Source organism: Rattus norvegicus, chromosome 9, assembly GCF_021556685.1.
Source record: "Rattus norvegicus strain SHRSP/BbbUtx chromosome 9, alternate assembly SHRSP_T2T, whole genome shotgun sequence".
Lineage (NCBI taxonomy): Eukaryota > Metazoa > Chordata > Mammalia > Rodentia > Muridae > Rattus > Rattus norvegicus.
The window spans coordinates 32,889,990-32,912,636 of NC_141542.1; the positions used below are offsets into that span (position 1 = coordinate 32,889,990).

Here is a 22,647-nt window from a genome sequence, read left to right on the forward strand (position 1 = left end):
CCATGGAAGAAGTTGGCCTGTTCCCCACGGATTCCTCATCCTGCTTCCTTATATACCCAGGGCCTCTGCCCGGCGATGGTACCACCCACAATGGGCTGGGTCCCCTATCAATTGATAATTAAGAAAATGCACTCCAGACTTGTGTACAGGCAAATCTCAGGAAGACATTTTCTCAACTAGAAGCCCCTCCTCCTAAATAGGTCTCTAGCTCGGGTCAAGCTGATGTAAAACTAGCCAGCATAGATGACAAGGGGAGGAGCTCGTGGGATGGCGCAAAAGCATCTGCAAAAGTTCTGGGACAGACAATGAGTTGGACAACCTTAAAGACCAGAGTGAGCCGTCCAGTAAGGGAGAGAGGACCGCAGGAAGTAACGAGTAATGCAGGAGGAAGGATGGAAACTGAAGGGCGTCCAGAAAGAAAGCAGGAAGAAGAGCTAAGAAAGAGGTGGTTTGGCTTGAACTAAGTGGGTAATCATTTATGTGGAAACACTTAGATCGGAGTTATATTTAACGGGGTTGCTAAGGAAGCAGATTCGGGATGTACAAGAAAGAAATGAGTTAAGAACTTGGCAGAGTGGAAGCAAGGTTAGTTGGTGCCTTTACATAGTGGAATATTCTACTGGACACTAAAAAGGTGGGAGTCACAACCACTGACAAAAACAGAATGAACTTCTAGTATTTCATGCTGAGTGATAGAAACCAAGCCATGTAACAAAACGAACAAAACAACGGCATTCTATGTTTACGACATTCTCGAGCGGGTTAAACCAGCCTAGGGAGGGAGAAATCAGACCCAGTGGCTGCTTCTGGGGGAGGTTGTGGAGGCAGCAGAGGTAGCACTGGACATTGGCTAGGAAGGAACTGGAGGAACGTGGGATACTGGAGATGTTCTGTCTGGGTAGGACAAGCTGTGTGCAATGGGACAAGCTGTGTGCAGTTGGTCGGATCTGATAGAACTGTATTCTGAGGGTCTGTGTACAGCATAATGTGTTCATTACAGCTCAGAATATAACTAAGAACAGAATGTGGCTCAAAGTTTGAGTCTAGCAACTGGAAGAACAGGTAAGAAGGTGGAAAAGGTGGCTGGCCAGGAGGGGTGGGGTGGGGGAGCAGGGAGTGGCCATGTTTGGCATGCCCACCGGAAGAGCAAGCAGAGAAGTCAGGTTGGTGGCTCATATTCAGAGTTCAGGGACAAGCCCAAGCCCAGGTGACACTCTTGGAAATCACAGGAACACAGATGGTGTCTGAAGCAGGAGAGCACACATGCACATGTGTTAGTGAAATAAGTCCTACAGTTCATCCATGAGATCAGCACCGTGATACCCTCATTTTTTGGTTTTGTGTTTTCCACTATGGAACCCAGGCTGGCTTGGAACTTGCAGAAATCCCTCTGTCTCAGTTTCCTAAGTGCAGTGATTATATGCGTAAGCCTTCATGCCCAGCTACTCCTGTCTCAGGGTTGTATTTTCTTCAATTAACAAATAGTTTTCAACATGCTTTAAAATTTAAGTGTAAAACATAAAATCTTAAATGTTTATTTTTTTATTATCTGTATGAGTGTGTTGGGGGGATTGTACATACACGTGAGTTGTAGATGCCAAGGAGGGGTCAGAAGAGGGTATCAGATAGCCCAGAAGGTTGTAAACCACCTGACAGAGGTGCTAGGACCTAAGCTCAAGTGTTCTAGAAGACCTGCATGAATTCTTTATGGCTGAGCCATTTCTCTAGCCCTGCAACTACTCACACTGAAGTGGGAGGAGTAGAGGGAGGGGGAAACTATAATCAGGTTATTGTGTATGAGAAAAGAATCTACTTTCTATTTAAACAAAAGGGATCAAGACACCAAGAGAAAAGCAAGGTTAGGAGAATGATGTTCTTTACCTTGCTATCCACTCCCACCCCTGTACCACTTGTCTACTATTTTCCTACTGATTGTTTATTTTGTCTTGAGACAAGGTCTCCCTGTGTAATGCAGGCTACCCTGTATTCACTTTGCACTCTAAGTCAGTCATGAAATAATGGCAATCCTCCTGCCTCCACATCCCAAGCAGTAGGATTCCGAGCATGCACTATCATGCCTTCTCGGCTTTTGAATGTAAAAGGCATTGGGGTTGGATCTCAGCTGCATCTAAGACTTCACTGACAGCAAAGGCACAAAAAGAAAACGATCTGTGAGACAGGTTGTCTGTGTTGGGTTTTAAAGAAAATTATTCTAAATGATCTTATGGAATAAGAATATATTTATAGCAAGTGCTGTTGAAAACTCCCGTGACTGGTTTGAAGTGAACCATGGAAAAAATAATGAGTCTCATGTTGCTTGACCTCTGAACCACTTCCTCCAGCAAGTGGACCACAAGGAACGAGCAGTGGAGGCACCCGTGATCAACTCCAAATAACTTTGAATTGAATCATAAACAAAAGGCTAATTTACTAAATTTTCCTGTATTTGCTGTAGACAATGACCTCTGAGTTTTGAACCACAGTCTATACTTGATACCTGCCTGCCCAGAAGGATATTTTATACAAGCTTTCCATCCTGACTCCAAATTATACAATACCATGTCCACTGTGGCAGGAAATGCTCACCTCTCTACACCCACACCCCTAATGCCACCTCTCACCCCTTTCTAAACCTGAGCTCTATGATCTCCCCTTTCCTCTCAAGGTTCCGCTATCTTATGCCCATGTATTTACATTTTTTAATGTGTGTGTGTGTGTGTGTGTGTGTGTGTGTGTGTGTATTCCTCTATGTATGAATGATGAGTGTATATGTGTGTTCACATGCATGTGTGTACTTGCATGTGGAGGTCAGAGAACAACCAACATCAGGTTGCCATTAGGGATACGATCTATCCTTTGAGACAGGATCTCTCACTGGCCTGGATCTCATTAATTATGTGACTCTTGCTGACTAGTAAACCCCAGGAATCCCCTGTCTCTACTGCCCTTTCACTGGGCATGCCCTGTCACTGAGCATGTGGGTTCTGGGGTCAGACTTCAGACCTCAGGCTTGAAGGTATACACTGACTAACCCATCTCCCTAGCATTGAATTTACAGTTCTGTCAAAGGCAGCAGGAACATCACTGGACATTCTCAGGACCAGTGCAGAATTCTAGAGCAGACCTACTAAGACCAGATGGCACTTACCGAAATTGGGTGACCTGAACTGACTCAAAACCGTGGACTCTCCTGAATGCTTCTTTAAGCTTAGAAAGAAAACAAAAGACAATGATTCAATCTTTGTCTTCACACACCAAGACAAAATTCAGATGCAAACAATAAATAAAGCACTAATAGATAAGCAAAAGAAGTAGGAGCCATGGGAAGAAGTTATACGTCATAATAAGTACAGTCAAATAACAATTGATAACACACACACACACACACACACACACACACATTATTTTGACAATGCTAAGAAAGAGTGAGCTGTCAGAGGCTGGTGGGATGGCTCCATTAGCAAAGCCATCAGCACAGTCATGAGGAGTTGAGTTCAGGTTCCTGGCACTCATGTAAGTGGAGCATACAGCCACATGCATCTATAACCCTAGCTCTGGGAAGTAGAGACAGGCAGATCCTGGAGCTTACTGGTCAACCAGTCTAGTCATTTGACCAGACCAGTGGGAGACCTTGTCTCAAAATAATAATGATAATGTGCAGACACCTTTTAACAAGAAGGTGCTTGAGATCTACCTCTGGCCCTCAAACATGAACAGAGAGAGGAGAAGGGTTTAGTAATGGTGGGATAATCAACATCTTAGAATAGTGGGGGATAGGGTACTAAATGATATGATAAATGTACCCAGGTTTATGTTCTAGTCCACAGATTGACTGGTCTAGTTCTTACATGACTTTGCTGTGTGGTAGCGTTTTGTTCAGTAACTCTGTTCAGCTTCTAAGAGACCACTTCTTCGTGGGACAAATTAAAATGCTGACAATTGAGCTGAGGTCATGGTAATTTACTGTGTGTGATTGAAGACACAAAATAGCCAAGAATCCTTAGTACAATATTCCAATAAGTACACAAAACCAGACACAAGGCAATTGAGAGGTCAACTGATAAAGTCTCAGGAAGATGCTCAAGGATGGTCAACCGTGGGGAGAGTAGAACTCATCCAAAATAAGTAATTAAATATGCACTAAGGGACCGGAGAGTTGGCTCAGCAGTTAGGAGCATGCAGAGGACTTGAGCTCCTTGTTGCCAGCATCCATGTTGAGTGACTCGCAGCCACTTATAAGTCTAACTTCAGGAGATCTGATGGCCTTTCCAGGTTCTTTGGGCATATGCAATCATGCATGCATACATAGAATGCACACACACACACGTACACACACACACACAGTACACACACACACACAAACACACACGTACACACACACACAGTACACACACACAAACACACACGTACACACACACAGTACACACACACACAAACACACACGTACACACACACAGTACACACACACAAACACACACGTACACACACACAGTACACACACACACACAAACACACACGTACACACACACACAGTACACACACACACAAACACACACATACACACACACACACACGCACTTTAAAATTAAATTAATCTATACAAAATATGTTATTGAGAAGCTATGGTGATAGTTCAGTCAGTAAAGCATGAAACCTGAGTGTGAGCGCCAGGACCCACATCAGATGTGATGGTGCATGTTTATAATCTCGACACTCAGGAGGCCAAGACAGGCCCATCATACAGACTTACTAGCCAATCAGACCAGCTGAACTGGTGAGCCCCAGGCCAGAGAAAGCCCTGTCTAAAAAACATAAAACAAAAAATAACAGGGGTTGGGAAAAAAACAAAACATTGAGTCTGATTTTCTCTGTCCCCTACATGTGCATACAGCACCCACATGGGTACTCCCTATATACAAATATGCACACATATGAAATGTGTATTAAATGAACGTTCTTAATTGAAAGGCATTGGAAATTATGGTTAGAAAGAAAATCCTTACACAATAAATAGTGCTTACTTGATTTTCAATTCCAGTTGTGTAGTGGGCATATACATGAGACGATGAATCCCAGAGGTCTTCGGGAAATTTTTCATCAATTTCAAAAGTTCCCCAAACCTCTATGGGAAATAGAAAATGTCTTTTGATAAAATAAATGTCTAACTTGATTTTATCAGAAGCGTAAAGTTATGAAAGTAGAATTCTGAACCCATGGTAAGTATTTCCATTTATTTTCATAAAATACATTCATCTAAAATAATTAAGGAAAAAAAAGAAAACCAGAGTTCCCAATGGTGAGTTTCTAATAGTCCTGAGAATAGTCGTGTGTGTGTGTGTGTGTGTGTGTGTGTGTGTGTGTGTGTGTGTGTGTATGCATGTGTGTGTACATGGAAATGCGATGTCTGGTGTCTCTCAACTATTCTGTTCTGTACCTAATTTTTTGAAACAGGGTCTCTCACTGGACCTGGCGCTCAGCAGCAACTCAGGTAGATGAGCAGACCAGAGAGCCCAGGGATCCCAAGTCTAAGCTCCCCACTGTGCCCAGTTAAAGATCTACACGTCTTCATGCTTGCACACCAAGCACTGTGATTACTGAGACAGCTCCCCAGCCACAACACAACTTTAAAGCTAACTCCTTATAAGCCCCGTGCTTACTAGTTCAGGGCTAGTGCTTGTCTGTACAGAGTTGGTCTCTCTCTACAAGGACAACTCCAGTTCATTCTCTGGTTCCTTCTCTGGAAGCCCTTCTCTGGTCCCCACGTGGACAGTTCTTTCTACCTCTGTTTTCCAGCCCCACTTTATCCATGTGACTATACCTGCCTCCCCTACCAGCCTGATAATTCATACCCAGCAAGACAAATGCTTTGTGCTCTCCCGGAAGGTTTACCCTGGGACTAGAAATGAAGATGGTCCTTAATAGATACACAGTTGCCATAATGTGAATTGCTGTGGTCCTGGGAAGGTGAACCAGGTATGCCCAATTAAACGGAGTCATTTCTGACTCCTCCCTCTGTCTTTTCTTTCCTCAGATCTAAAACCCAGAGCTTCAAGATGACTAGAGTAGTCCTCTTCCTCCTTCTCTTCCTCCTCTTCTTCCTCCTCCTCCCCTCCTCTTCCCCTCTCACTCACCCACTCTTACTCCTCCTCCTTCCTTCCTCTTCCTCCTTCTCCTCCTCCCCTCTCCCTCTTATTCCTCCTCCCCTCCCTCTCTTCTTCCTCCTCCTCTTTCTTCTCTTCTTCTCCATTCTCCTTTGCAGACAGTGTCTCAAACTATAGCCTAGATTATCCTGGAACTCACTATGCAGCTCAGTCTGGCCGGAGATGCAAAGCAATCCTCTTGCCTCTGTCTCCTGGGTGCGAGGGTTACAGGCATGAGCTACAGGGGAAATTGTCTTAAAGTCCATTAAGGTCTGGAGTGCATGTAACTAGACTCATTTCATCCTTCATAAAACAGAAACTTCAGTCAACAGTGAATCTCCTGATTCTTAGGTTATACATGCCTAGTATGTGTGTGTCCGAGTGCATATGTATGTGTTTGAGAGGGAGAGAGAGACAGAGAGATACAGAAACACAGACAGAGAGAGTTCGTGTCTTGTTTTTTCTCTGTGTGTATGTGTCTGTCTGTCTGTCTGTCTGTCTGTCTCTCTCTCTCTCTCTCTCTCTGTGTGTGTGTGTGTGTGTGTGTGTGTGTGTGTGTGTGTGTGTGTGTGATATTCAGAGTATATGTTTTACAACCCAGAGTAAGCCTTTCAATGCAATCATCAGGTGTTCCTCCTGGGTTCACACATCTAGAATTGATTCTGATAAAGAAGAGAAAGGGGAGAGTCAGGCAGCAAGCTGCCCACTTCGATTTCAGTGCATCTTTCTAAATCTCAATGGACTCCCATAGTCATAGAGCTACACCAAGAAGTCAGAATGACATCTAAAACTCATCTTGTGGTTTTGGATCTGATGCATGTAGGAAGCATTGACTGGGTCCAGACAAAGCTAACAGGGCATCTCCGCGGCATCACTGCCATTCAGAATCTGCCACCCCAGCCAAGCAGAGTCCAGTCCAGTCTCTGAGGTATGCTGAGACAAGAGCACCCACAGCCAACAGGCACTTACTTGCTCTCTCACAGAAATTAACGCTCTGCCTGAGGCCTTTGAGGGGACAACTACAGCTTGGGAGGGGTCCAGTTGTGTGAAGGTAGCAGTTCCTGGGGTCAAGGCAGGAGGGAGGAAACCATGAATAACTGTCTTCACAGGCACACTCCAGGAACTCCTTTTGGCTTCTGCAGTCTACATATAGAAAAGGAAGTAGAGAGTGTTGTCATGGTGTCTGCTCACTAAACCAACATCTGCTCAGTCCTTGGCTCTGACCTGAAATCTGAACCAAGGATTTCTCAGCAGAATTTAGAAGCACAGCAATGCATTTAAGATGCGGGAATGTCCAACTCTGTAGACTACGAGCTTAGTGTGAAAATCGTAGCAAAGATGGCCAGGCTTAGCATCCAAAACAAGGCTATGGACCCCACAGGGATCCACTGTGGTGCAAGAGAAAGGCAGACAAGCATAGTGACAACCTAGAGTTAGTGAAGAGGTCTAAAGGGTATTTGACCACTGTGTCATTTGAGACCCTATCCATGTATCTACCAGCCCTGTACATGCCAGGGCTGACAGTGACATGGCTCAGGGTTTAAGAACCCTTGCTGCTTTGCCGGAGACGTGGGATGGGTTCTGGCACCCACACAGTAGCTCACTGACATCTGGAATTCCAATTCTAGGGGATCTGAAGCCTTCTTCTGGCCTCCTCAGGTAGCAAGCACACACGTAGTATGCACACAAACATGCAGGCAAAACACTCACATGCATTCAAATGTTTAATGTTTTAAAAAACGTAGAAAAGCAGAATGATTTGGCGGTAGGGCACATGATGAACATGTGTGTCACCGGTCAATGTCATGGATTTGTTATTCTGTATTGGACCTGACATGCTAGTGAGTGCTGGTCAAACCTTACCAAGCTTTAGCAACCCCTGAAGCATTTCACCCCATGGTTTCTGAGCCAACAAGTCTGAAAGGGACCTAAGAGTTTGTATTTCTACTCAGTCCCCTGCTCCTGCTCCTGCTCCTGCTGCTGTCTAGGATCTGAACACTGAGACTTAGTTTTAGCCAAGTCAGGGAACTTCACTGGTAGCCACTTCTGTGGTTTGTGTCACCAGCTAGTTCTTGCTACCTTCAAGAAACACAGTGGGATCTCATATCCTGGCCTCATGGGGCTGGACTGAGTCATAGAACAAATTATGGCCAATATAATAGGAGTAGAATTAATGTCTATCCTTTCTCAGCCAAAGAATGCCATTGCCTGTGTGAGGGTCTCCAGGGCTTCATTTCTTTGGTGCTCAGAATGGGTACATTTGAAGTAAGATCTCCCCCGTCAGCTGGTGCCTGAGGGACGACCACACACACCCCCTTGTCAGCATGCAATGGACTTGTCGCATGAACAAGAAATGTTAGTTCTTGATGCCACAGAGCTTGCCATTTGTCACAACACAACCCTGCATTGTGACCCACCCTCCTCCCTGTTTGCACTCCCAGTCACTGGAGAGCTAATTTACACGTGGTGGCCTTCACTCTGACGATCTTGCCGGGACCATGGAAGCTCGGTGGTTGAGAATTCAAGAGCTTCAGAAATCTCTTCAGTTCTCTCTTCTCTTCTGCATCTCTGTACGTCATCTGAAGTAGTGCCTCATACTCCTGGACTGGAGGTAGAGAGAAGTTATTAGGAGGTACCCGTCTGTGGGGAGGATCACTTAGCAGCTATCCTGTCCTGTTCAGAGCTCCTAGATGGTCCCTGGTTCTTGTCACTACATCCTGTGTATTCAGACATTGATGTAGCATGCACACAAGCAGATGTGCCTTACGCAGGCCTCATCCAGACCTTTCCTCCCACTTCTACACCAATCGTTCCATGCTCTCTGGACTACACCAGAGTCAATGCCTGAATATCCTACCCACTCTTCCTCCCTATCCTAGGTTTGGTTTCCTTGAACTATCTGCAACATAAAAACAAACATATAAACAAAAACCAAAAAGAACAAAATAACCTCAACTTCATCCTTTTAAAAAATATTCTTATCATTAGTGGGAGTTTTAGGATTTGCTTAAATACAAAAGCAAACCATAATTCGACCTTAGCTTGCCTCTGTGTACACTTACCTCCAGCTACTTATTTCTATAAATAAATCGTTTTCCTTTCTTTCCCCTCAAAGACAAGCCTTCTGTACTCGGGGCTCTGGTATCCTCAGATGCTACATGCCAGACTCAATCTTACCTTGAGCCTTTGCATGTGTTAGCTCTACGGCCACAGTGACTGGGTTCAAATCTTGTGTACAGTTCCCATAGGCCTTGGGAGCTCCCCCACACACACCCCGCCCAAAAGTTGGGAAACAGGGTAAATATGACCATGATCACTTTCTCCAGGAGTTAATGGTACTGAAGCCAGAAAGACCAGGTTCAATCCTGTCTTACAGCCCCTAGCTATAGGCCCTAGTTTCACTCTCTTTAAAATGAAGACGGTCATGAACAGCCAAAGGTATATCTGAGGCTTTAATGCTTATAATAGAACTAAACACAGCCTGATGTAGTGACGGGCCAATAAATAAACACTTGCCGTATTTTTATTGTCACTGTTACTGCTGCAGAAATCTTGTTTGTCACATTCCGTGGGGGAGATTTTTGTTTTATTTCCTTGAACAACTGTAGTCTTGCATGGGGACGTGTTTTATGTTATGGTTAGCACATGGTCGTATGCTAATGCACTGAAGTGCATTCGCATGTCAGAAAGGCCCTTGAGGATTGGATCCTAGAACCTAGCAATCATCGGTGTGAGTCAATGTTTTCATGATGAAACACATTCAGTACTTCTGGCCTGCACGTTTAAATCCACACCTAGGACTCATCCCCAAGTCAAGAGATCTGCCCATTAATTACATTCACAGGAGGGAAACACAAAAGGAATAAAAGAAAAAAAAATAACGGACTCCTGTTGGGTTTGGTGCAAGATGCCCATCTTCAATGTCAGCTTGCCTGGATTTGTAGCAATCTAGGAGACACACCTCTGGATGTGTATTTCCAGAAAGGTTTAACTGAGAAGAGAAGACCCACCCTGAATATAGATGGTGATCCCATGATTAAAGGAAAAAACAAGCCAAGTGTGAGCATTCACCCCTAAGCTTCCTGAGTGCATACAGAGCATGACCGCTACCTAAGCTCCAGCTGCCATCATTCCTGGCATGACAGACTGCCTGGGCCTTTAAATCGTGGACCTAAACAAGCCGGCCCTCCCTTGCAGTTCTTTGGTAAGGTGTTTGGCCAGAGCAATAAATATACCCACGAATACATTGGGTGTTTAAGTCTCAGAATGATCTTGCTCTTAAGAATTATTATCCTCACTTAACAGATTTGGAAATTTTCATAATGTGCCTGAGATCACCTGGCCGTTTTGAGGTAGGAACTCTGTTTTCATGGTCTCAGTGTCTAGGGTTCCAGCACCTCTAGGGAAGTCTTACCTCGATGCCTTTTCTCGACCACACTGACATCTCCTTTTGTTCTGTGGCCACCATTTTTCTGCTTAAATAAATAAATAAACAAATAAATGAATAAATAAATAAACAAGAAGAAGATAACTATGGTGGGGCTTTGAGATCCGCAAACCATAAGGCTTGTTGAGTTTCCCAGGTGACCTGAAACCGCTGACTTAATATCCAAGCCAAGGATGGTGGGAGATGACCGAGAAAGGACCTGGGAAGGCTGTTGGGAACAAGTGAAGGAAAAAGCTTCACAGGGGGCGGGAACAGCAGGTGCGCAGGCGCAGTGCTGTGACTGCGCAGCTGTGAAGACAGAGTGAGGGGTTGGGAGTCGGGGCGAGGCCGGGGCCGGGGCAAAATGGAGACAGGCAAGAGATAGAGTCGGAGTCCACAGGGGTAGTTCTTATAGTTCTATGAAACCACAGGAGAAAATTTAACTTTTGGTAGTGAGGGAAGTGTTGTTGTTGTTGTTGTTGTTGTTGTTCTTGTGTGTGTGTGTGTGTGTGTGTGTGTGTGTGTGTGTGTGTGTGTGTGTGTTGCAAGTACACGGGTATATTTATTAATGAATCCTCCCGTGTGTAGGTGGGACCAGAGGAAGCTGTAGGGCATCTTCCTCTCTTCGTCTTTAGTGTACTCCTTGGAGGCAGGGTTTCTTGCTGCAGTGGAGCTGGCTGCCATTTTGGCTCAAATGCCTGGCTCCGTGTCTGACGGGTACTGGAAATAGAGCCATCTGTGCCCAGCTTTTGCTGGGGAGTCCAGCTTAGGTCTTCATGCTGGCAGAACATGAGCTTTTGTCCATGGAGTCGTCTCTCTGCAGACCTGGTTTTTAGTGTTTACCGCAGGAGTTATGCATTGTTTGAACAGGGGGAACAAAGAAAGACCCCCTCTGACTTCCCAGAAGCCTTAATCCTGAAACTATATTTTGAAGACCCAAGCAGAGAAAATGGAAGCACTTCTGGGGATACAGAAGCAATACAGGAACAAGATAATAAAGCCAGAGGCAGAGGCAGCGGTAGACAAAGTCAGATGTGTCTGATTTCTGGGTGTGTTTTAAAGATCCCGTTTTAAAATGATCTAAATGTGCAATGTGACAGGCACCATTTTTACCCAAGTGGAAAGAGAGTGTTGTCACGGGAAAGGAAGGGTAGGTTCGGGAGGAAAAATTCAGGGGTTCAGTTTGGGATCAATAAAGTTGAGGAATACATGGATCGCGGGCACGTGGGTGAGGAGTTGAGTGGGAAGCATCCGGATGGTAATACACATTAGGGAATCCTCAGTGAGTAGAAAACACTCAAGCTGTGGTCCTCAGTGATAGCATCAAGACAGTGAGTAGACCGCAGCTGAGGTAAGACCCAGCAATTAAAGTACTTGCTGTATAAGGGGAAGACTGGCTAGAGTTTGGATCTCCAGAACCTGTGTAAATGTGGCTGAGCAAGGTGGCCTGCCTCAAATTCCAGCCTTAGAAGGTGGAGACAGAGTCCCCAAAGCAAGCTGGCCAATGAGAATCACCATGTCACTGACCTCTGGGCCTAAGAGATCCTGCCTCCATAAATAAAGTGGGAAAGTGGGAAAACCATTGGCGAAGACTCCTGATATCAACCTCAGACCTCTATGTGTATACACATTCTTATATATGTGTGCTCACACACATGCAGACATGCAAACTCACATATGTACAACAAATGTACACAAATAGGAACAAAACTAAGAAAGGTGCTTGAGAGACAGAGGTAGAAAGATTGCTTCAGGTTTGAGGCTAACCTGGTCTATACAAAGAGTTCCGTGCCAGCCAGAACTATATGAAAAGACACTCTCTCACACTTTCTCACTCTCTCTCTCTCTCTCTCTCTCTCTCTCTCTCTCTCTCTCTCTCTTATACACACACACACACACACACACACTCACACACACACAATGGAACAGGGTAGGAGGTGGCGCACATCTATAATCTTCAAACTTAGGAGGTAGAAGTAGGAAGATCAGAAGTTCAAAGCTACCCTCAGCTACGTTGTGAGTTTGGGAACACCCTGGGTTACAGGAGACCCTATACTCAGCAACAATGCCAAAAGGAAAGGGGGTGGGTGGCAATGATAGAGAAGGCCCACAGGTGTTAGTGTCCACCCATATGGTTTTTCCGTGCCCGAGAGGCTATAGCATAGAACATGTTGAATTAGACAAGATCTCCAAGAGAGTTAAATATTCATGAGGGGGCCTCATTTGCAATCAAAGAGATAAAATAACTTATCAAAGATCTCGCAGTGAGTGCTGGTAATCTTGAGACAAGAACTCTAGACTTCTGATGCCAATCCACTGACCTCCGCATCTCAGTTGCCTGGAGGATTACAGACGCCAAAGGTACCGGGAATGTGGAGAGCAGAGATGGTTACCAAGAGAAATAAGGCATGCACCAGCTCACCTGCAGGAAGCCGTCGGTGCCCTCAGTGAGCGTGAAGAGAGGGATAAGCCACAGCAGTCCAACACTCATAGCCAGTAGCTCCTTCTCTCCTCTAAGGACTGAACATAGACACCTGTGTCTAGTCACCCAGGAGGCTGTGTGTTAGAACAAACATCGTAAGCCAAGACCATAACTAGGAATGTTCAGTACCAGCTCCTACGTTTTAGTGGGGTTTTCTTTGTCACATTCAAATAAACAAAAGCTCTATGAGTACAAATATCATAGATCTGGAATGACTAAACTTAAGCCAATCTAGAAAGCTCCCTTCTTGTTACTTGATGGAGTTAGCAACGAATTGTTCTCAAGTGTCTATTTATCTCATATAATTGGCATAGAACTCAGAACATCAACATCGTGGTGATCTAAATGAGAAATGTTCCTGATAGGTGCTGGTATTTGGTCCTCGTGGTGCTGTTTGAGGAGGTTGTGGAGCCCTGAGGAGATAGAGCCTTGCTGGGGAAAGCAATCATGGAGGGCAGGCTTTGGGTGCTTACAGCCTCACCTCACTTGTAGTTCCACATCTCTGCTAGGTGTCTGTGGTTGAAGATGTGTGCTCTCAGCTTCCTGTTCCCGCTGCCTGCTGTCATGGCTCCCTCACCATTACAGAGTTTCCCCCTGGACATAAGCTAAAATACACTTACTCCTCATTCAGTGACCTTTGGTTGTCCTGCCTTATCACAGCGACAGACTCCTGACTAATATGGACTGGATCAAAAAAAAAATTGTCTTTTACATTTGTGTTATTTGGTGTCAAAGAATAATCATGCCAACTTACAATCATTCTGTCTAAGCTACTGGGCACCTGAGGCCTCTTCATTTTTAATTTTAATTAAAATTATATTTAAAATTCAGTTTCTTAGATGAAGCTATAGCTTGGTAGTAAAGCCCTTGCCTCGCTTGCACTAGTTCAACTCACCCTGATGCACACACACACACACACACACACACACACACACACACACACAGTTTCTTTGTTGCATTAACTATATATATTTTTGTCCTTGTATTTTTACAATAGGATATCATGTAGCCCAGGCTATCCTCAAACTCACTCACTGTTAGCTAAAGATGGCTTTAAACTTTTGATTCTCCTAGTATGTGGTCCGAGGGATAAAACTCAGTGCTTTACGCATGCTACACAAAGACTCTATCAGCTGAGATCATCCCGAGCCACTGGATACATATCTAAGATGTACAAGTCACAAGTGGCTAGAGACTACCATATTAAATAGCACATTGCGGAATCCCGCCGTCACTTTTGAAAAGTTTTTAGTGGACAGCAGTAATAGAATGTGTCTTAACTGGGTTTTTACTGCAGAGAACAGACTCCATAACCAAGGCAAGTCCTACAAAGGACAACATTTAATTGGGGCTGGCTTACAGGTTCAGAGGTTCCGTCCATTATCATCAAGGCAGGAGCATGGCAGCATGTAGGCAGGCACGGTGCAGGAGGAGCTGAGAGGTCTACATCTTCAACTGAAGGCTGCTAGCAGAATACTGGCTTCCAGGCAGCCAGCGTAAGGGTCTTAAAGTCCATGCCCACAAGGCCACACCTACTCCAACAAGGCCACACCTACTCCAACAAGGCCACACCTACTCCAACAGGACCACACCTTCTAATAGTGCCACTCCCTGGGTCGGGTATATACAAACCATCACAGAATTTAAAGGACTATTCCCCTGCAGCCTTTCAGTATTTCTTCTACAACTCCAATATATAGGGAGGTCTTGGGGTTTCTATTCCTGCACAAAACATCATGACCAAGAAGTAAGGAGGAGGAAAGAGTTTATTCAGCTTACACTTCCACACTGCTGTTCATCACCAAAGGAAGTCAGGACTGGAACTCAAGCAAGTTAGGAAGCAGGAGCTGACGCAGAGGCCATGGAGGGATGTTACTTATTGGCTTGCTTCCCCTGGCTTGCTCAGCTTGCTTTCCTATAGAACCCAAGACTACCAGCCCAGAGATGGTACCACCCACAATTGAGCCCTCCGACCCTTGAACGATAATTGAGAAAATGGAGACAATGCCTTACAGCTGGATCTCATGGAGGCATTTTGTCCAGGGAGGCTCCTTTCTCTGTGATAACTCCAGCTTGTGTCAAGTTGACACACAAAACCAGCCAGTACTATGGCTTAAAAAAATACAATTCCCAAACTCAATAATTCACCACTGGAGTAAGTATCCTTGGTTAGTGGGGTTCTCTCCACCAACCTTACCCTGTTTCTTGGCAAACTTTGATCTTCATGTGCACACTACCATCCCCACCGATACTGCTCTCAGATGCTGCTCTCTGACCTAAAGAGAAAGGCAGGGGGGCTAGGGGGGAGCAGGGAGGAGTATTATACCCATGATGAAATTTCTGAGGCCTTCAAAGAAAGTGTGGGACACATGGTATCTGTGTTACCTTCTCTCTTGAACGAATGAATGATCCTCTCACACCCCACCTTCCCCACCATCCTGTTTGCCAAAGACTCCTCTTAGATCTTTGGCTGCATGAGTCTGTGATGATAACCTATGTTTCTATTTTGTTTGGATGGTTATATTTTGAGACAGGACTTCTCTATGTAGCCCTGGCTGCCCTGGAACTCACTCTGTATACCAGGCTGGCCTTGAACTCAGAGATCTGCCTACCTCTGCCTTCCAAGTGCTGGGATTAAAGGTGTGTACCACCACAGCCCAGCTTCTTCCTCCTCCTCCTCTTCCTCCTCTTCCTCCTCTTCCTCCTCTTCCTCCTCCTCCTCCTCCTCCTCCTCCTCCTCCTCCTCTTCTTCTTCTTCTTCTTCTTCTTAAAGATTTATCTATTTTTCTTTTATGTGCATATTTTCTCCTCTGTCACTACGATAAAATGCCCTGACACAAAGCAACTGAGGGGGAAGCCTATATTCAGGTTGACTCTCACGACCTCCCTTAACAGTCAAGACAGGCTTCTGCAGACTCCCCCTACCAGCCGACCAAACTCAGACAATTCCCCAACTGAGACTTCCCACCCAGGTGATTCTAAGTTACGTTAACTTGACAACGAACAGTAAGCAGCACACAGGTTTTGAGTCTGGGTCTCATGGAGCACATGCCTGTCTCAATCTCACTCTGCAGCCATGGCTCAATGTAAAAACCTGATCCTCCTGCCTCTGCTTCTGAACCTCTGAGATTACAGGTACGCATTACCACATCATGATTACCTTGGATCTTTTCCTTTGTTTATCTTATCTCAGTCTTACTGTTAACTTGTCAAACATGACCAAGTTCACATCTCAATGCCTTCATGGAGTACAGCCAAATAGCAGGAGGAGGTGGGGCTCTCTCTAACCCCTTCCCTCTTTTCTCCAATTCCAGGAAGACTCTTTTGCTTTGATTTCCAAGGTATTGTTTTGCCTGTGGTTTGTAATCCTGGAGCTGACAAATGATAACAGTTTCTGTGCATGTGTGTACCATCTGTCCTGTCTCTGGGTGCCAAGGACTATTACTAAACTAGAGGCCCTGCCTTCATACGATTCCCCACAACTTACCACTCTCCCCTGCTGAAACCTTTTCCTCCCATGTGCAGCCTGAGGCTGCAAACCCAGCCCAGAAAGCCTGGGTGAGAGCTCTGGACATCATAAGGAAGACTTCCCCCCTACTTCCTTATTCTTCTTCCTCCAGCTGGACTGCCTCTTGGGATTTTCCAGAAATGGTTGTCAGTGATGAGTGTTCGAGGCTTGTGCTGGTCTGTAGGCTGACCATGAATAGGTAGATACACAAGAATGAAAGGAGAGTAAAACGGAGAAGCAGCAGAGGAGAAATGGAGGGAAGGGGCAAGAATAGAAGAGGGATAACGACATCCTTATTTTTCCTAAAGCCTGATAAATCTTAAACAGGTCCAGCCTAGCTATGGGTATTAAAGGACACCAGCAACGCTCATGTCCAAGTGTGTGTGCTTCTGGACGGTTTCTAGACTAGGAAGATGATCTATGCCCTTAGCCTGGTTCTGTGATAGACGTCCTGCTTCAGGTTAGTACCTGCATCAGTAGCATTCTCATTAGGGTGGTTAACTATCAGACAAAAGCAACTGGAGAAAGGCTTGAAGTTACGGTCCATCATGCAAGAGAGCAGGGTAGCAGTCGAGTTTTCTGGTCGAATTGCAGCCACAGATAGAAGGCAGAGAGAGCTGCATGTTTTATTCAGTCTGGGATGCCAGTCCACAGAATAGGGTTATCCACATTAAGCCTCTTCCAACCTAAAAATCCCCCCATAGATAACAGATTGTTGTCTCTTAGGTGACTCTAGAACCTTTCAAGTTCACATCAATGTTAACCGTCACAGTGCCAAAGCTTGAGCTAGTAATTATTTTCTGCTCTCTGGCTCCCCCACCCACTCGGGTCCGCCATATCATGAGCATTTCTAGTTGCACCTCATTACAGTTTGGATAGCTCCTTGCTAGACTGGGTGAGAATTTCACTTCAATTCTGACTCAACTTCAATTGATGTAAGTGACGCTGACAGTTTGACTGCCAGCACCGCGGAGATAGAGGGCTCTAAGCCTTCAGGAAATAGGGAGTGCATTTTTTTTCCCAGTAGATGAATGACCTCACTCAAAGGAGGATCCTCAACACAAGGAAAGTAAAGTGTGTCAGCAAACAGGCATTTCCACTGGCCTGCCCTCGGGGACCTAGCGGTGATCACCCACCTCTGCCCGGTACGCCCTTCCTGCCGCCAGCTAGATCTCCCTCTCATTTCCTGTCTTGTTCTCGCTCTCCCTTCTCGGCCACACTCTCCTCGCTCTCTGTCTTGTTCTCTCTGTCTCCATCTCTTCCTCACGTCCCCACTCCGAGGCCTTTCACTCCCCCTCCCCCGCCCCCCAGTAGACCTCTAACACTAGATTAGTCGCATGGCATAATTTCTTAGCAGCTCGCCCCAGCCCGGGGCTGCTTTATCCTGTCAAAGTATGTGTGTACGTGGGGTAACCACACATCCTGCTTAACTTTGCTTTCTCAGACATTGACTCTCACAGCATTTTCATCCCTTTCCTTCTTAAGCCAGAAGGATCCCGGAAACTAAGAAGAAAAAAAAAAAAAGCTCAGAATCTTTTTGTAATTCCACAAATGAGTTGTCCTTGCCACTAGGGCATGGGTGTTTACATCACATTTCACTCTGGGGGCAGCTAACGCCTGGCCAACAGCTGTGTTGGCATGACCATCTGTGGAAAGGCTTAACCATTTAACTATAGTTGGGGGTGTGCCTCACACACAGACACTTCCTTGAATTCATTCAAGTGAATTCATTTCTGATAATCCCCGTCCTTTACGTAACCACCACAAACAGTCATTAAACTTTGCTGCTGTGCCTCTAGAGACCGGCACATTGTCTCCACATTCTGTCGGTTATGTGTTTGTGGACTCTGAGTATCAATTGTTTATGTCAACAGTGGGCTCCTTATCCACATGAGGCTGACCTGAATTTGCAAACACAGACACTCTCCAGCATTTTAAGCAACAATCCAATCCTAGGTACCATCAAGGCTGTTTTTCTGCCTTCTGTGTTTCTGGGATAATGCCTCCTCCTCTATAAATAGCGTTCCTCCATTAGGATGATATCCCTCCTCTCTGTCACAAAATTACAAGCCCACGGTGTGCACATGTGGGGATGGCAGGGCAAGGTTCCCCGGAGGACTGAGAGAATTGACACATTAGGTACATGTGGACAAACTCAACTTTATTTTGTATCTCATTAATGTGGGTTTAGGGAAACGCTTTTGTGGGAAGAATCTTTGCATAGAAACCCCCAGAGCCCTTGCCTTTCAGACAAGTGCCCTTGGTTTTCCTAACTGGGTAGATGTAATAGAGAGAATGGGGTTAGAATGAGGTTAAGGGAGGTGACACAGAGAAGGCCAAAAAAAAGAAAAAAAATGTTTGGAGAGTTGATCAAATTTAAGAGTCCAATGTTCTCTCTCTGGAAAAACAATAACTTAAAAGTATCTAAAATGTTCAGTGGATGTAGAGAGTTATGTATGATCACAACCAAAGGGGTTTTTTTTTTCCTTTTCTTTTTTTTTCGGAGCTGGGGACCGAACCCAGGGCCTTGCGCTTGCTAGGCAAGCGCTCTACCACCGAGCTAAATCCCCAACCCTAACCAAAGGGTTTTGTCTGTTTGTGGCTGTTGTTTTGAGACAGGATCCCCTGTAGCTCAGGATAGCTTCCAATTCACTATTCGGCCAACCCTAGAAATGCTAATTCTCCTGCCTCTACCCACCACGTGCTGTGATCTAAGGCATGCAGTATCCTGACCATTTTAACCAGGCCTCAAGATTAACCTCCAGACCTCACGCATGCTAGAATGCCCTCTACCAACTGAGCTATCCTACCCTACCCACTACCCTAGGTCTGCAGGGTAAACTCGTAAGTCCATACTTTATACCTTAACATATAGCATGGGTGAAGGGGCCTGGGTGAGTCAGACTAACCCCTGGATGTCCTGCTTATCTGGGAGGTCTTTGTGACGTGTGATCAGCTCTCTAGTGTCAATAACCACGTCTGTGTGGAGGAGTGATACACACTCACCCACTCACACCCACTCAGATCAGATCCTCCATGCATAATGTCTGCCTCCCTCTGTAAAGCACTCGCCTAAGTGTTCTTCGACCTACTCGTGCCAATCACCAATCATGCCAATCACCAATTGTAAGCCTGAAAGTACAAAGGTGTTCAATGGGCTGCCTTTCTCCTTGAATACTGGTCATTAATTCCTGAGCATCTTCCGAGATGGGCTGAAACTTCTCTGAATACTAAGGTCTTAGTTGGGGAAAGAGACGGAATTTTTAACCATTCTAAGTCTCGAAGAGCCCAAAGAAAGGGCTCAGTGGCTTCCTCTCCATGGACGTTTTACCAATCGGACAAACTTTGATTCATTCAACCACTCTGAAAAGAGGGCTGTCAGTTTGCCCATCACTGTGAGACGCACTGGTTAGAAACATAACTGGATGGACAACCATGCAGTGTAGCTCCGTTCATTAAGAGCAACTCCAGGGAGATGACAAGGTGCCTCAGTGGGCAAAATGCTTACTACAGTGGTGTGAAAACGTGACTCGGAAGATCCCTAGTCAAAAGTCACGCAAGGTCGCGCATGCCTGTAACTCCAGCACCAGAGGGGTAGAAACAGGGGGACCCCTGGAGTTTGCTGGTCATTCTAGCCAATTAGTGAGCTTTGGATTCAGTGAGAGACATTTAAAGAAAAATTGTAAATGCATATCGATGGCAGAACACATCAGAAGTCAACTTCTGACTTTGATACATGTATACACTCCCACAAAACACGTATGCACATACATACAACATACACGGGGGGAATAAACCCCCCATTCCCAAACCCCCAGGGGGAGGGGCTGGCAGGTGTCTGTATCCCAGGACCTTGTTTCTAATGCTCTCCTCCGCTGCCCAGAGTGACCGTATCATCTGAGGTCAGGAATGTGCCTCTAGTTAGGCTGTGACTTCTCTGTTCGGAGCTGGTAGAAAGCTGGTTTTCTAGCAGAATGCATGCCCACTGCCTTTCATGAGACTGGATAGCATTTCTCCTGTGGCTGGTCATTTCAACCCAATACGACCACCTGCTTGTTCACGGAGGATACTGTGTCTCTATCTACCAGTCTGTGCTTTGTGTCTTCAAACAGCATCATGGATCAGGATGGCCCCTTATGCTTAGCTCATCACCCACGGTTTCAGCTGGAATCCTAGGAGGGTTTATCTTCCAGAGAAAACACGTTACATTGTAAAAGGCCTGAATGCAAGCCTGGTAGTTTGGATCTTTGCCAACCATTCATAATGGAAGATTTTTCTCAGGTGCTCTGTAAAGTGTGACTTACCCCAAGCCCTTACAGACTGGGAGATTAATAATTGTGTGGCCAAGTTCTTTCTTCCATTCAAGGCTTCAGCCTTCCGGGAATCCAAAGGTTTCCAGATGAGAGCCCTAGGTCTCATTTCCATTAGTAATATTGTTGAACTGTAACAGTCTAAGCCAAATCTGAGCATCCTCATGGTTTGCTTTGCTATAAAGGAAACTTCCTCTGAATGGCACTCAGAGAGGAGAAATAAGAGTAACTAACCGAAGCTAGGGAGATGTCTCTGTGGCTAAAAGTGCTTGCTGCGCAAGTATGAGGACCTGAGTTCAAATCCCTAGACCCCCACATAAAAAGTAGATGCATAGCACAGCATCTGTGATCCTGGGACCCCTAGGGGGAGGTAAGAGGCAGAGATGGGAGAAGCTAGCCTGGTGTACAAAACAGAAAACAACAAAAGGCCCTGTCCCAAACAAGACAGAGAGTAAGGACTGACACTTGAAGCTGTCTGCAACCCCCACTCCTGTGTTATGGCTTATATACACCTGTACTCTCTCAATACACACTCTCTCTCTCTCTCTCTCTCTCTCTCGCTCTCTCGCTCTCTCGCTCTCTCGCTCTCTCGCTCTCTCGCTCTCTCGCTCTCTCTCTCTCTCTCACTCATTCATGCATGCATGCAGGAAACCCCCTCTAATTTACAAAATGTTTCCTTGTATATTGATTCTTTTTGGTAACCTTATAGACTAAGAATTGTTTCAATGTACATTTATAAAAAATGAAAAAGAGTAAACCTGAATTCTACTCAAAAGAATGTATCACTATTGCTACAAATCCCCTTTTCCTTGGCCTAGTCAGCCAGACCCACTCTTTGGAGAATAGTTTTAATATCTCAGGACTAGAATTTGATTCCCCCTCTTCGTCCCGTAGAGACAAGTACCTTTGTCCAGGAAAAGGAAGCACAGATATTTCTCAGTAATCATCCTAAGAAATGTGTCTGTCTTGAGTATGGAAGGAGACTTCCTGCTTTATCAACACAAGAACCGGAAGCTGGGCCTGCTGGGAAGGAGCTCCACACAGAGAGGCTTGTGCTGGGTCTTCAACTGTGAACAGTCCGATTTACGCTGCTGCAAATTCCTCCGGGCTGAAATGCGTATTTGCTTTATTTCCTTTAGATAAGGCCTCTAACTCACAATCGCCTGTCTCTTCTAGGGATTATGGGCATGTGCCACCATGTCCAACACAACCAATTTGAGTGAGAGATCTATTTGAAATAAGGGTAAAATGGAGGTGACTTCTCATCCCATGCTAACTCCCCTAACTCCTTGTCTGGTACGAACGACTGGCGTCCTCAGGACCAGTATCTTAAAGTAAAAAGCAAGTTTTTCAGTCACATCCTCCAAGGGGTCATTCTAGAAATCAAATGATTGGCAGGTGCGATGGGGAGCCTAGGTGTTCCAACCACATCCACCCACACTCAGAAGCACTTACGGCTCCAGGCTGTGTGCAGGGTCCAGACCTACCCGGTGTTTCTGACTGCTACTGTCTTCCCTCAAGGGCCCCTTCTGCAATACTCCATTCACACATGCAAATCCCAGGCCGGCCAGGATTTTTCCAGGTTAGGGTAAAAGCACCACTCCATAGGGTCTGTACTTTCAGCTCTCAAAGACATAACTGAATAACCCCGCTGATCAGACCCCATTTTCATGCCCTGAGAGGAGGCAGAGATTCGGTCTTACCACACCTCAGCCATTTCCGCCTCACTTCTTCAAATGCTTTTTAATATTCTAATGTTAACGCGTTTGAATAATTAGTCC

General features: G+C 45.5%; 1 protein-coding gene across 3 annotated transcripts in view; it reads right to left on the reverse strand.

Moving 5' to 3' along the window:
• Positions 1–22,647, reverse strand: part of Adgrf1 (adhesion G protein-coupled receptor F1) — a 51,092-nt gene that overhangs the window by 22,277 nt on the left and 6,168 nt on the right. The window contains 6 exon segments of one of the 3 annotated variants that reach the window (NM_001431183.1): positions 3,149–3,207; positions 5,022–5,122; positions 7,110–7,283; positions 8,602–8,745; positions 10,555–10,615; positions 12,989–13,122. In NM_001431183.1, coding sequence (NP_001418112.1) covers positions 3,149–3,207; positions 5,022–5,122; positions 7,110–7,283; positions 8,602–8,745; positions 10,555–10,615; positions 12,989–13,057 — 608 coding nt within the window. In that variant the 5' untranslated portion in view covers positions 13,058–13,122. 3 annotated transcript variants of the gene reach the window in all.